Source organism: Saimiri boliviensis, chromosome 2, assembly GCF_048565385.1.
Source record: "Saimiri boliviensis isolate mSaiBol1 chromosome 2, mSaiBol1.pri, whole genome shotgun sequence".
Taxonomy (NCBI): Eukaryota; Metazoa; Chordata; class Mammalia; order Primates; family Cebidae; genus Saimiri; species Saimiri boliviensis.
Genome location: NC_133450.1, coordinates 188,212,031 through 188,226,212, shown reverse-complemented (window position 1 = coordinate 188,226,212; position 14,182 = coordinate 188,212,031). Strand labels below are relative to the sequence as shown.

Here is a 14,182-nt window from a genome sequence, read left to right as displayed (position 1 = left end):
AAGGTTAAATATAAGTGATCTTTAAAAAATACATGTTCGTAAACTTCTACAAGATGGTTTTCCTTGTGGACACCATGACTGTCAAAAAGTACAGGTGACAGGAGTATATAAAGGAGTTTAATGTCATGACTTGGATATATCACTGAACAAGTGATTCTTAAATTTTTTCAGCCTTGCAAGTGATGTGTCATTTCAATAGATATGCAAATAAAAATGAACACCCAAAATAGAAACGAGCTTTATAGGTCTAGACTGCTCAGAAAAATTTGCTCATTATCACCACAGGGCACCCAACCAGCTGGAAGCAAATTCACTGGCAAGTAACATCTGCAGAGAAACACAAGGTCTAAAGGAGATCCTAGCACAGAGTATGTGCTTGTGGTGAACTGAATGCAGTAACGGCCCCAGTTTTTCATGTTTCCTTATATGTATTTCACGCACACTGACTCTGGCCTTCATCATGTTGTCTTGCCTTGCTTTTGGCCTAGTGGATCCTAGCAAGCTTGAAGAAAGCAGCTGCCTGAACTACACTTCCGTGCTTCTACTTTGTCTCTTGAACTTCTGCCATCACCACGGGAACATGCCTGAGCTAGTCTGCTAGAGGGATGGGAAAGACATGGAGAAGATCTGAGCTGACTTAGCCAAGGGCATTCTAAAGCAGCCAGCCCCAGGCTGACCTGCTGATTGCAGACGGATGAGTGCACCCAGCTGGAATCAGCTAAGCCTGGCCAGAGCAGAACTGCCTAGCAATCCCTTATATTTGTAAGAAATAATAAATTGTTACTGTTTTAAGCTATGGAGTTTTGGGATGGTTTACTATACAACATTATTAGGATAATAGCACTCAGAATGAAAACATTCTCCACAGTACAGTAGAGAATGAGCACTTTCTCCACTCATTTCAAGCATATAAAATATTTACACAGGGTTTCCACATAAAGCTGATATACTGTGTAGCAAAGAACCCTGAATAATTCTATTCTCCAGAGTGGGAAAAAGTCTATAAAATTTTTCTATTTATAAAAGTACTGACTGTAGCACTTTTATTATAGACAACAGCTTTCTGCTCATCCTTTAAGTCTTACCTGCTCTGTGAGGACTTCCCCATTTCCCTAGGCAGGGTTTTTTCCTCCAGACTCCAATATATCTTGTACAGACTTCTAGCAATGTACTTGTCTCACTGTATTGTAATGGACTATTTGAATTTCTCGCTTCCCATGAACTATGAGCTTCTTTTAGACGGTGGCTAAATCCTTTCATTTTTGTACCCTGAAAACAGTGCCTGATACATAGTAAATATATCGATCGGTTCAGTGTGCAGTTCAATGAATGTTAAGTGAATGAATGACAAAGATAATTACATGAACTCTGTCCCAGAAACTCATGGGTTAGTATTAAAAAGAGACATGTAAGCCGGGCGCGGTGGCTCAAGCCTGTAATCCCAGCACTTTGGGAGGCTGAGGCGGGTGGATCACGAGGTTGAGAGATCGAGACCATCCTGGTCAACAAGGTGAAACCCCGTCTCTACTAAAAATACAAAAAAATTAGCTGGGCGTGGTGGCGCATGCCTGTAATCCCAGCTACTCAGGAGGCTGAGGCAGGAGAATTGCCTGAACCCAGGAGGCGGAGGTTGCGGTGAGCCGAGATCGTGCCATTGCACTCCAGCCTGGGTAACAAGAGCAAAACTCCGTCTCAAAAAAAATAAAATAAAATAAAAAATAAAAAAAAAAATAAAAAAATAAAAAGAGACATGTAAATATAGAGTTATAGAGTGACAAATGCTATAATAAAGCATGCAAAGGGCTTAGAAGTAGCGATCAATTTTATGTGTGTGGAGAGAAGAATAGGCAGGAAAGGCTTTAAAGAGGTACCATTTAAACCAGAATTTAAGGTAAAGGTTACTCTAGTTGAATAGGGGTAGTGATGTTCTGGGACCAGTTTTTTTTTTGTGGGGGTGGGGGTGGTTGTAGAGAAAATCTGGATCTGTAGTATTTGCTGATGTTCACAGTGCAAGTACCTGTACTCATGGCTGATTTTAAGTTACAAGCTGGCTTGCAAAATTCCTGAATATTTAACAAGCAGTACTCCCTTGCTGGTAGGGAGCTGGTATTGTCAGCTCCAATATACTACTGGATGGGGGTGTGTTCGGATGGATACAGAAGAAGGAGTTCCAGGTAGAACAAACAATTCGTACAGCTACAACTAACATATAAAACAACAGGGTCAATCTGGGAAATTATCAGTAGCATGCTGCTGAGGTTTAACAGAGAGAAGAACCAGGAGCTAGACTAAGAAAAGCTTGGGATACTGGGCTGAGGAGCATGAGCTGTGTTCTACAGGGGAGCAACTGAAGGGTTTAAGGAAGGTAGTAATGTGATCAAATTTGGTCTTTAAAGAGATGAATCTAGAAGTGGATATAGTGAGTAAGAGGAGAAATTAGACACAGGAAAACTAGTTTGGTAGCTATTGTAGTCATCCAGAAAAGTGGCAGTATAAGCTAAGGCAATATTTGAGGATCTGGAAGGGAGACTGATTTAAGGTATATTTAGAAGGTAACTCTTTAGGCTTGAGAGCCAGTAATTTGTGGGAGATGATGAGAAAGAGGAAAGAGTAGAGAATACCTCTGAGGCATTTAAGTTGATGTACCTAGAAGGATCGTATTGGTACAACCAAGCAAGAAATGTAAGAACAATACAAGTTTTGTTTTGGGATGTGTGTGTATGGGTGTGTGTGTGTCTGTGTCTGTCTGTCTGTCTGTCTGTCTGTGGGTGTGTGTGTGGTGCTGTTTAGGGGTGAAAGGGAGGGAAAGGGAGGTAAAAAAGGTAGAGAAAGTAATAACCAATTTGGTTGATTTGATATCAATCAATTTTGGTTTAATTGTTTGTTGTTCCAAGGGAACATTAAAAGTACATGTATCCAATAGTGTTCAGGAGCTCAGAAAAAGAGGTTAGCAATGAAGATTCTGAAGTTGTCAGCATATAGGAACAATTAAATCTATGGGAGATGAGACTGCTTAAGGGGAAAACCTTGGCCACTTAAGTTTAGACCAGGTGACAATCTAATCTGATTTGATCAAATTTCCCTTTTGGAATTATCTCATTCAGGTGACTTCTGAGAGTAATGAACTGGAAAAGGAAATACACTAGTAGCAAGGAGAATAGATAATTACTCTCTTCCCCAAACTACAAAACAAATATTACAAACCAAAACAACATACAAGGTTTTATACTCTCTTAAGCCAGTACTGCAGGACCTAATAGGTTTCGCTCTTTTTGGAGCTCATCAGCTGCAGGTAACGGCTCAAATCTACTCTGATACAGTATACCTGTATAGCTTTTTACCATTTATAAAGCCTCCCATTCACAGTCTTCTATTTACTACATCCTGGCAATTCCAGAAGTTGCCTCAGCATAAACTAAAAGATGCTTTACTTTTAGGTCCTGAGGGCTTTGCTGGGGCAAAGTATCACACGCCTCCTTTTGTTAAAATCCCTAAAAGCTGACCAGGCAAGGAACAAAACTGTCCACTACCTAGGCTGTTATCTGCCACAACCAGATGGTCTCCTCTATTCTTAGAAGCACTGCAGCACAGATCCAATCACAATGAAGCTTAGGAAACTTCTAGCTGTCCAGAGAATCCTGTTGGTCCTGATATCCCTCCTCCTCTTATCTCTAAATTGGGCTATTTTTTTCATCCCTTTTCCTTTATGCTTCTGGTAGTAAATCTAGAATCAAAGTTAATTTGAAAGAAAAAGAAACAAAATAAAATTAATGGATATACAGAACTCTTTAAGTAGAACATTTTACTGTGACATTTCCTGAGGAAACACTATACAGTCTGGGTAGGCATACATAAATATACACCAAACACTGCCATCCCGGGACAGAACCAAGTGTATAGTAAGCTATCATTTGTGGTAAAGTGGGGTAGAGGAGGACTATACATACATATAAATTTACATTTATATCTCTAGTAACTTTAGGAACTGGATGGCTGTAGGAAAGATAATTCATTGTATACCATTTTGAATTGTGAACGATGTGAACATCCCCAAAATAAAATTTAACATATATCTGCACCCAACTATACACTTAGCTGTGTACTGGCAGGTGGGGCTGACAGAACAGTGCTTGAAACTCATAAGGCTATCTTTGTTTTTGTGATTCTAGAGCCTTCTTAATATCCTCAGTCTCAATTTTAGCATTCACATAGAACGAGCACTTCAGGGCGGAACAATATTTTAGTTGTACTGGCAACTGTTTAGTTTAAAACAACTGCCTTAAGACTAAAAAAAAAAGTTCTCACAGAAATACCTCCTACTGACTTTCCTTCACAGTTTCTTACCTTCCTTAACAATATCAAAAAAGTATATTGAAGAAAGCTAGCAAAGAAAGGAGAGACATGAAAATGACATGTCTGAAAATATAAAAAAAAGCCTGGAGAAGAATCTGTGAAGAAGGGAAGAAACAAGTAAAAAACATAAAAAGTACGATGGCAAATTTGTAGCATTGTACCTCAGTGGCTCACACAACAAATGGAAAAGGATTTATGTTTATTGTCATTACGTTAACAGAATGGCAGGTGAGGTCTGCCATTAAAGGTATAAAAATGGCTGGGAGAGATGGTTCATGCCTGTAATCCCAGCCACTTTGGGAGGCTGAGGCAGGTGGATCACCTGAGGTTGGGAGTTCGAGGCCAGCCCAGCCAACATGGAGAAACCCTGTCTCTACTAAAAATACAAAATTAGCGAGGCACGGTGGCTCATGCCTGTAATCCCAGCTACTTGGGAGGCTGAGGCAGGAGAATCACTTGAACCCGGGAGGTGGAGGTTGCAATGAGCCGAGATAATGCCATTGCACTCCAGCCTGGGCAACAAGAGCGAAACTCCATCTCCAAAAAAGAAAGGTATGAAATGGATTTACAAACCTCAAGCTAAAATTTATCTCATCATTTTATAGCCATTGCCAGTCTCTGGGAATTCATCAGCCTCATATTATCTTAATGAAGCTTATTCTGACATTCAAGGAAAAAAATTATCGTTAACAACCAAAAGATTTTTAAATCATGATTTTGATGGCTAGAAGAAAATGTTCACAGCCAACCTGTGAACAAAGACTATGCAAAAACGAATCTACACTGTATGAATTCATTTTACTTTAAACATGAATTCATTTTTACTTTAGTTCTAATCAGCCAATGTACACAAGTATGGCTTTACCTATGGTTTACAGTCAGTATCTGTTCTGACTATTGGTGCCTATGTTACTGCAGCGGCTGAATATTTTGAATATTATCTCTGGTTCTAGCTTCACACATTCATGAACCCATGTGGCTTAACCAATATTTTAAGGTGGACCAAAGGACAAAGCCTGTGAAAATGCAGAGAGGCTAGAACTGAGTATGCCCATGATACTTGAACAAGCTCATAAAGGACTTACCAAGCTAATGCTTGATTTGGGTAGCTCCTACAGGCCAGGGTTTGGTAAACCCCCATCAAACAAGTGTGATCCTCAAAAGAAGTACTCTTAAGTACTTAAGGATATATTATTTCTTAGGTATTCATCAGAATAAGAGAACTACAGAATTGGAAGGGAGATCATCAAATCTCCTGTCGGTTGCATCAAATCTTATGTCCCTTCACATGATAGATCCAGTAAGTCTTTACTTGAACATCGCTAGTGAGAGGAAGCTGTTTTTGGAATATCTCATTCCATTTTGATCAATTTCAGATTGGTATCTGTCTCCTTCTTTTCTAGCTCCCTAAAGAAACTCAGCTATTTTTTTTTTCAAAATAATAGATTATTTTAGATTCTGTTAGATTCTCAAAGATTCTATTCTCTTTCAAAACCCAGCTCTCTATGCTTTTTACACTTTTTCTCTACGGAGCTTTCACTCACTCCAAGGTTCAAGGGTTACTTAAAGGTTGACTGTGGGCATGATGATTCTCCTCATCTTTAGTCTGGATTCCTAACCACCGCTGGATATAGGTCTTTACATTAAAAGGACCTAACACACCATATGCTTCAATTTCTTCAACTCCTTTCCAAACATATATGCTATTGCTGCTGTATTTTAATTCTTTTTAAAAAATCCAGTAATATATTATTATTGTTTTAACATCTGTATGTGAATTTACCCACTTTTTATTTTCACATTCTCTTGCATCTCAAATAATTTTCTGTCTGAAGTAGATCTTTCAGAATCTTTTTGAGAGAACTGCTAGAAAGGGTCCACTAATGGTAATTCTGTTTCGGCTGTCTAGAAATAGCTAATTTTGCCTCTTTCTTGAAACATATTTTTGCTGGATATAGGACTCTAGGTTAATAGTTACTTTCTGTCGGAACCATTTAGGCATGACTCGGCTGTCTTCTAGCTTCCTCTATTACTACTGGGAAATCAGTTGTTGGTCTTCTTTGACGGCAATGCCTTTTTTCCTGACTACTTTTAAGATCTTTGGCCATGATGTTTGTCTATAATATGTGGATTTTTTTTTCTTTTAATCCTGCTGGGTATTTGTAGGCCTTCTTTAAACACTTCTGTTGCCCATACTATTTCTTTTTCTTCTAGTACTCCAATTAGGATTTTCTTACTCTATCCTTCCTGTCTCCTAAACTATTTTCAGCCTCATGCCACTCTGTGTTTCTTCTCCATATAATTTCTTTAGCTCTATCTTCTAATTTACTAACTTTATTTGCTGTACCTAATCTACTATAACACCATTGTGTTTGTATTTCAATTATACTGTTCTGGAAATTCTCTTTGATTCTTTTTCAAGAATGCTTGTTCTTCTTTCTTTCTTTTTTTTTTTTGAGACAGAGTTTCATTCTTATTGCCCAGGCTGGAGTGCAAATGGCATGATCTTGGCTCACTGCAACCTCTGCCTCCCGATTTCAAGTGATTCTCCTGCTTCAGCCTCCTGAGTGGCTGGGATTACAAGTGTGCACCACCACCATTTAAATTTTTTTTTTTTTTTTTTTGAGACGGAGTTTAGCTCTTGTTACCCAGGCTGGAGTGCAATGGTGCAATCTTGGCTCACCACAACCTCCACCTCCTGGGTTCAAGCAATTCTCCTGCCTCAGCCTCCTGAGTAGCTGGGATTACAGGCACGCGCCACCATGCCCAGCTAATTTTTTGTCTATTTAGTAGAGACGGGGTTTCGCCATGCTGACCAGGATGGTCGCGATCTCTCGACCTCATGATCTACCCGCCTCGGCCTCCCAAAGTGCTGGGATTACAGGCTTGAGCCACCATGCCCGGCCCATTTTAATTTTTGTATTAAAATACAAAAATAAAATTTTTTGCATTTTTCGTAGAGATGGGGTTTCATCATGTTAGCCGGGCTGGTCTTGAACTCCTGATGTCAGTTGATCCACTCACCTCAGCCTCCCAAAATGCTGGGATTACAGGTGTGAGCCACTGCACCTGACCTGCTCTTCATAGTTTTAAGCCTATTTTATTTCTTAGACATATTAAACATTTTAGTCTGCATGTGATAATTTCTATATCTGAAGTATCTTTAGGTCTGATTCTGTTCACCATCATTCCTGTTGGCTTTTATTTGATGAATCTTGTTTTCTGGTGAATTATGTGACTTTTTTATTGTAAACTGCTTATTTTCCTTAGAACTTTATCTGTGGAAATTTCAAGAGGTCTGGAATAAAGATCAGTTCCTCCAGACAGGATCTGTGTTACCTTTTCTCAAGTATCTGAGGGCCACTACCATTTCAGAACCACTTGAAATAAGTTCTCAGCTTGAGGTATATGAGGGCCACTACCATTTCAGAACCACTTGAAATAAGTTCTCAGCTTGAGGTTTTATAAACACTCATTTGATATGAATTTGGGCTTCAAACTCAGGTGAAGGCCAGCTTAGAGTTATGAATTCCAATGGAGACAAGATTAATGTTTGAGAGAAGCAATTTTCCTTGCAGACCCCCCTGGAAAGGGAGATGAGCATATTTCCTGGTCACCTTAATACTAAGTGTATAGTCCCTTTGGAATCCCAAATTTATTGGTGGGAAAGGAAAGGGGTATCAACCAGATTTTCCACCTTCAATTAGAACCCAGGATTTGTCTCCTGACTTCTGAGCCTCATAAAGCTACAAAGCCATAAAAATTGATTTAGCAAAAGCCCTCAAAGCTAATATTTTCATTACTGCTCGCTCTTCTCTGAATTCCTGCCTTCATTTAGTTTTTGGCTTAAGCCTTCCATATTTTCTCTCCAGCAAATTAATCCAGCATTTTAAGTTATTTTCACCTGGAGGACTGGTCCAGGTACCAAGTCTGCCATATTGCCAGAAAGAGACGTTTTAAATAGTACCTTTAAATGAATGCCAGGAAACTAGGCTTAAAAGATTAGACTACCTCCTTGAATATAATCTATATTCAATCTATCACAACAAATCATGTTGATGGATTCTGCCTTTGAATCTCTGATTTACTCTTGAATATTTGACTCTATTACTATCATCCTAGTCTGGGATTTATTATCTCTTTTTGGCTAAGCTAGAGAGGTTTGTGGGATCTAAAACTTAGCCTGCACAAGATTATGAGCTTAAATTTTCTAAAATATTGGCTGTGTTATTTGTTATACTGGTCTCCTTTTACAGAACCTTCATAATTGCCCTCTAATTAATAATGTGTTGAGCCTCAAAATGCCATCTTTTCAGGATTTGGTCCCACTTTACCTATTCAAGCACACATCAGCAGCCCAAAATAGGTCTGTCTTCTCTTCTCTTCCTGCATAAGTCATGTGCATTTTTTAATAACATACCTTTGATCCACAGTCTTATTACCCAAATTATACCAAACCTTTCAGGCCTCTCTCATTTGCAAAGTTTTTCCTGATAACTCTCCACATTCTTGCTCTGCTTTCTGATTTCCCTGAGCCATTATATGTACAATATATATTTTATCTAGCTTGACTCAATTAGATATAATTCTTTACTATTTGGAGTTATGCTAAAAAAGTTGCTTAATCAGAATTCTAAACTAAGTCTGCTTCCAGTTAATGTTCTTTCTAATATATTAAACTCTCAGTATTCAACAGGTACTTTTTAATTTGCATAAGAAAAAAACAGACTATAAACTCAGATGTAACAATGCTTTACCTTAAACTGGTTTATCTTAGGTTGGCTAGAACAAAATAAAACCTTAAATGGCATTAACATTTTAAAACTTTATTTAAGTAAATTTCTTAGCAAATCCCCTAAAAAGGAAGTCTAAGTAGCTTACCAAAAAAGATAAACATTAGCTCCTCCAAATGTAATTACTCATTCTCTGATACTCAAATCAGACTATACATAAAACTACTCTCTGGATGAATGCTAGCCTTAAAATTGCAAGCCTAAAGAAACGGCTTGTACATCTACAAGTTCATCCCAGGGACCATTCCAGTGTTAAGGAAAAGATGCTAAAAGCCTGGTTTATAAATTATTCTGATGTTGGTAAATAACCAGTCCAGTTAAAATAGGGCTATATTACACCAAATTTACCCAATTCACTTTATAACAAATAGCTTTTATGTCTAGACTAGACTTCAACAATCATGACAGTGACTGTTACATGAGGTTTATGATGCAGAACGCTTCCTGCATTAAAGTACTCATCGCTCTTTTTGTTTCTAAATAACATGTAAGAAATTAAATTGAGTCTTATACTGAAGAATTTGTGGGATTAAATTTTAACATAAAAACAAAAGAACCCTTTTTGCACACAGATTTTTGGAAAATGGTTGCTTAATTCTAGGTCAAATTAGATAAGACCGACTGGGAAAAGTAAACTATTCTTAGTATTTCTATCGTAAGACAGTGTTTGTCTCTCTTACCTTTCCTGTCTCGTCCTTCATCAACACATACTGGCAGACTTCCTAGGGCAATGCAGAAATCCAGACAAGAGAAGGAAGCACACTAAAATAATGGAAGACAGGCTATAGAAGATGGACAGTGTCAGACACCATGTAGGAGAAAAGAAGGAATTATCACAGTTAGCCACTTTGTTCAAGAGAAACTAAAACTGGTTATTTCAAAGATAGAGAGATAAGAAAAAAAGATATTTTACTTCCTTGTAGCAAGACTCCTTTCAATAAGAACAGAGGAGAGCTATAGTTAATTTGGAAATCTATCTTCAGAGGAACAGATATAACTTAGCAAACAGTACAAAGGAACAAAAGGTAAATAAGACTGTCTAGTTTAAAAATGTTAAGAGATACAGGTTTTCAGAAAAGAAAAAAAGAAGAGAACTATAACCTAGAAGTAGTTAAGAGAGTTATTCTATCTTTTCCAAGAAAACACAGCAATAGGAATCCCAACATTTATATATAAAAATGGTCCATGAGATATGTGATACACACTTAAGTATCCTTAATTACATGGCCTTACACTATGAAAAACAGTAATATTGTCACACTTAAGAACAGAGTTCTAGAAAAATGAACAAAGTAGCCCCAACGAGGTTTTTTCAATCAGGGACAATCTTCTGCACATATTTGTATGGTGTAAAATACTTCTGCTATGCTCCTGCCTTCATATCAACCCCATCTAGATACCAGTGTTTGAAATCCCACCATTGAGATGAGAGTCCTTCAGATTTAATATAGCTTTTGCTACTTAGTATTTTTTCCCCCAATGCAAGATTCTAGGAAATTCTGAGCTCTTCACACTAGCCCTGTGATTTTTCTTTATTTTATTACTTTTCTTTATAATTAGAGGCGGTTTATAAAAATGAATACCACCTGGATGGGTGAAGAGATAGGAGATGGGACAAAAGAGAACACAAAACCTGAGAATAACTATTTCACAACCTTGGGTACAACTAGTTGCTTTGTTATAAAATTACAGGTTAAATCCTTTGTATGTGAGATTTAGGCATTTCTTTAAAATAAACACCTCATTTAAATAAAAATAAATTAAAAGAACAACATTTCCAAACATAATAAATGACATTTTTGTCAAGGCTAAATTTTTTGTAAGGCAAAAGGGAAGTTGCATAAAAATGAATTCATTTTAAAAATTTAAGTAATTTTGTTAATTCTGATAACATCTGAATAGGCTATCCACATTTGTTCGATAAAATGCATACCTCATATTCTTTTCTGCAAACTTTGGAAATATCATTCTTTGAAGATGCCTAAAAACCAACAAATTTCTCCATTAATTTACTATACATGCTATTTGGCACATGGCAAAAGTAACACAAATTAGTATATGTTAATTACTGGTATTCTTTATTTAATCAAGGAAAACCTTATGCTCAAATATTTTAAAGACCCTAAAATACAACAAACAAATTTCATGCAATTTCTTTAAAACAAACATCATCCCTAAGGCTACTCAATATTTTAGAGCTTTGTTCTAACTTTTATGGCTTTAATCTCACATAATAACACAGTCCTTTTGTTATTTCAGAAACTAGATGTCTTTGAAGGAAATTATAAATCAGAGGACTTTTTTTTTTTAAGCTGAATTCCACTCTGTAGCAAATTTTCTTGTGAAGCTCTGCCACAGCAAATTTTCTTGTGAAGCTCTGCCAGGGCACTTACATTTTGCTTTTTCTTTAACTCTTCACATTCTAAGCTTTCATACGGAACTCGTTGAGTATTTAATAGATGGGGCAACTAAAAAGGGAAGGGGTACTATGCCAGGCATTTAAGAAGTTATTTTTGTGTAAGTCTCTTAAGTTTATAAAGAAGATACTAACCCCTCTACAGATGAGGAAACTAGTGCTTAGAGAAGCAGCAAGTTATTTACCATATTTAACTACATACTTTCTTCACAAAAGCAAAAACAAAAATCGTTGAGGGGTGGTTCTTTTTCCACATGAATCAGTCTCCATTCCAGAGCTGTGGGCTCTGGTTCCTTGCTCCATTCTTCCTGCTCCATCACCTAGGCCCGTGCAATTTAGAATAGGCCAGCTGATGAGGACAGGGAGAGCAAGAAGCAGAATGGGCCAACAACTGCTCTAAGACTCACTAAACCCATTATATTTCAAATCCTCTGCAATTCAGGTTCACCTCAATTCCTGGAGGACAGCAGCAGACAGCTAGGTCCTGTGCTACCCAGACTGTTGCTGAGGCTATATGACAGTCATCTCTGTGAAAGTGAAGGCGATACCATATCTCATATACTCTTCTCCAGAGGTAAGCCCATTTCTAGTTTCCCAGTTAAGTCTATTTCTGCCACTTGAAGTAGAGGAACCAGGAGGCTAGTTTTTCCTCTCTGAGAAACCACTACTAAAATAGGCAAAGTGAGGACAAACTCAGGTGCCTAAGCCGAACTGAAGCAGAGCTGTATCAAATCAAAGAGAAGTAATAATTCATTGTGGGAATCACATTCCTCTTAGGAGCAGAGAAGGGATATCAGAACACACTCAGGGTAAAGCCATGATGAAACAAAGAAAAGAAGATGAAAAAATAAGCCAACTATGTCAAATGTTCTCATTCAAGCATATCCTAAATTTACCCAGCCATTTGGAGTCACTCAGCATTGACTCAGCATGATCGCAGGCAAAGTATCGAAAGCCTAAATTCCTATAATATTCTTTCTTTGCATGGCAGAGACAAGGAAAGATAAGAAAGAATAAAAGAAGGCTGAGGCCATATGCAGCAGCCATAAATTAAAAAACCAGCAAGTCTATTTTCATCTTTATTATTTTTAAATTATTATTATTTTTTGCTAATTGGAATAACCAGTTTAAAAAACAGCAAGTCTAAAAGGACACAGTCTATATAAGAAATGCCAAATTTGCAGTTTTTGTGGGTTACCTCTGGAAGCTATGAGGTGGTCAAGGCCCAAGACAATGCACAGCTAAAACCAAACTGCACTCCATGATGCTTGAGAGCCTGACTGCCCAGTGTTACCTGCTTGCATGCCTGTCGACACTCCAAGGCAATAGCCAGCTCACAGCAGCCTAAGCCAACCCAGCCATCAGACTTCTTAAACACACCTTAAAAACAAAATGTTTAAATGTTTTGGTCATAAGTAGCAATAGAAACAAACAGCATGCCAAATGTTTCATGGCTACTATTAAAAGTCAAAGCAGGTGTCCATAAGAAAACTGGCTCAGAGGGCAGGGCCTCACAATTATTAAGGACCTCCCTTTACTCTTACTTCCAATGCTATCGGTCTCCTTAAAAGTCCCTCACCACATAATTATCAGGTTCTTTGTTTTTTTCTCTTTTCCTTCTCACCCTAAATGCTCTTTAAGTCACTGTCACTCTTGGGTAGGTAACATCTTTATCAGAGGATATACAAGGGAAGGAGAGGACTTCCTTACTATTAGACTGTTAATTAGAGGCAAATATTTTAATTTAAGTTAAGCAAACAAACAAGAAAGGTCACAAGTATTACTATATTGTGTTAATTGTAAATTACTATATTGTATTTATTGTAAAACAGTAAATACCTAGAGGAGCATAAAATTCATAATCCTGTTTAAAAGCTGATACTTAGTAAATAGGAGCAATTTTTGTGAGCCAGGTATATTTGGCTTTGATGGGCGTGTTTAATCATGGGGCAAAATGACTATGTATTATTTTGGTTCAATTTGTTTTCAGCAGTGACTCTTCCAACCAAATTATTGTGAAACTAGAAGATGATAAAATTATGAAGATGTTCCAATTTTCCTTTTTTTTTTTTTTTGAGACGGAGTCTTGCTCTGTTGCCCAGGCTGGAATGCAATGGCATGATCTTGGCTCACTGCAACCTCCACCTCCCAGGTTCAAATGATTCTCCTGCCTCAGCCTCCTGAGTAGCTGGGACTACAGGCGTGCATCACCATGCCCGGCTAATTTTGTATTTTTAGTAGAGATGGGGTTTCACCATGTTGACCACGCTGGACTTGAACTTCTGAGCTCAGGAGATCTGCTCACCTTTTGAGCAGAATTACAAAATGCTGGAATTACAGGTGTAAGTGACCGCACCCGGCCTTCTCATTTGTTTTTAAAACCCTTTTGCAATCATAAATGTCAATGAATGATTCCTAAAAGTAGGAGATACGGTCAGGCTCAGTGGCTCCCACCTGTAGTCCCAGTACTTTGCGAAGCCAAGGTGGGCAGATCACCTGAAGTCAGGAGTTTGAGACCAGCCTGGCCAATGTGGTAAAACCCTGTCTCTACTAAAAATACAAAAATTAGCTGGGAGTGGTGGTGTGTGCCTGTAGTCCCAGCTATGTAGAAGGCTGAGGC

At 37.9% G+C, this 14,182-nt stretch overlaps 1 protein-coding gene across 3 annotated transcripts in view; it reads right to left on the bottom strand.

The window, feature by feature from the left end:
• Window positions 1-14,182, bottom strand: part of RECK (reversion inducing cysteine rich protein with kazal motifs) — a 91,462-nt gene that overhangs the window by 50,276 nt on the left and 27,004 nt on the right. For 2 of the 3 annotated variants that reach the window (XM_039474964.2, XM_074395041.1), the window contains 2 exons: window positions 12,857-12,942; window positions 11,080-11,127 (listed from right to left, as the gene is read on the bottom strand). In XM_039474964.2, the coding sequence (XP_039330898.1) occupies window positions 11,080-11,127; window positions 12,857-12,942 (134 nt within the window). Of the gene's footprint in view, window positions 1-9,826; window positions 11,058-11,079; window positions 11,128-12,856; window positions 12,943-14,182 lie in introns of those variants that run through there. The other variant, XM_074395042.1, reaches the window with a different exon arrangement.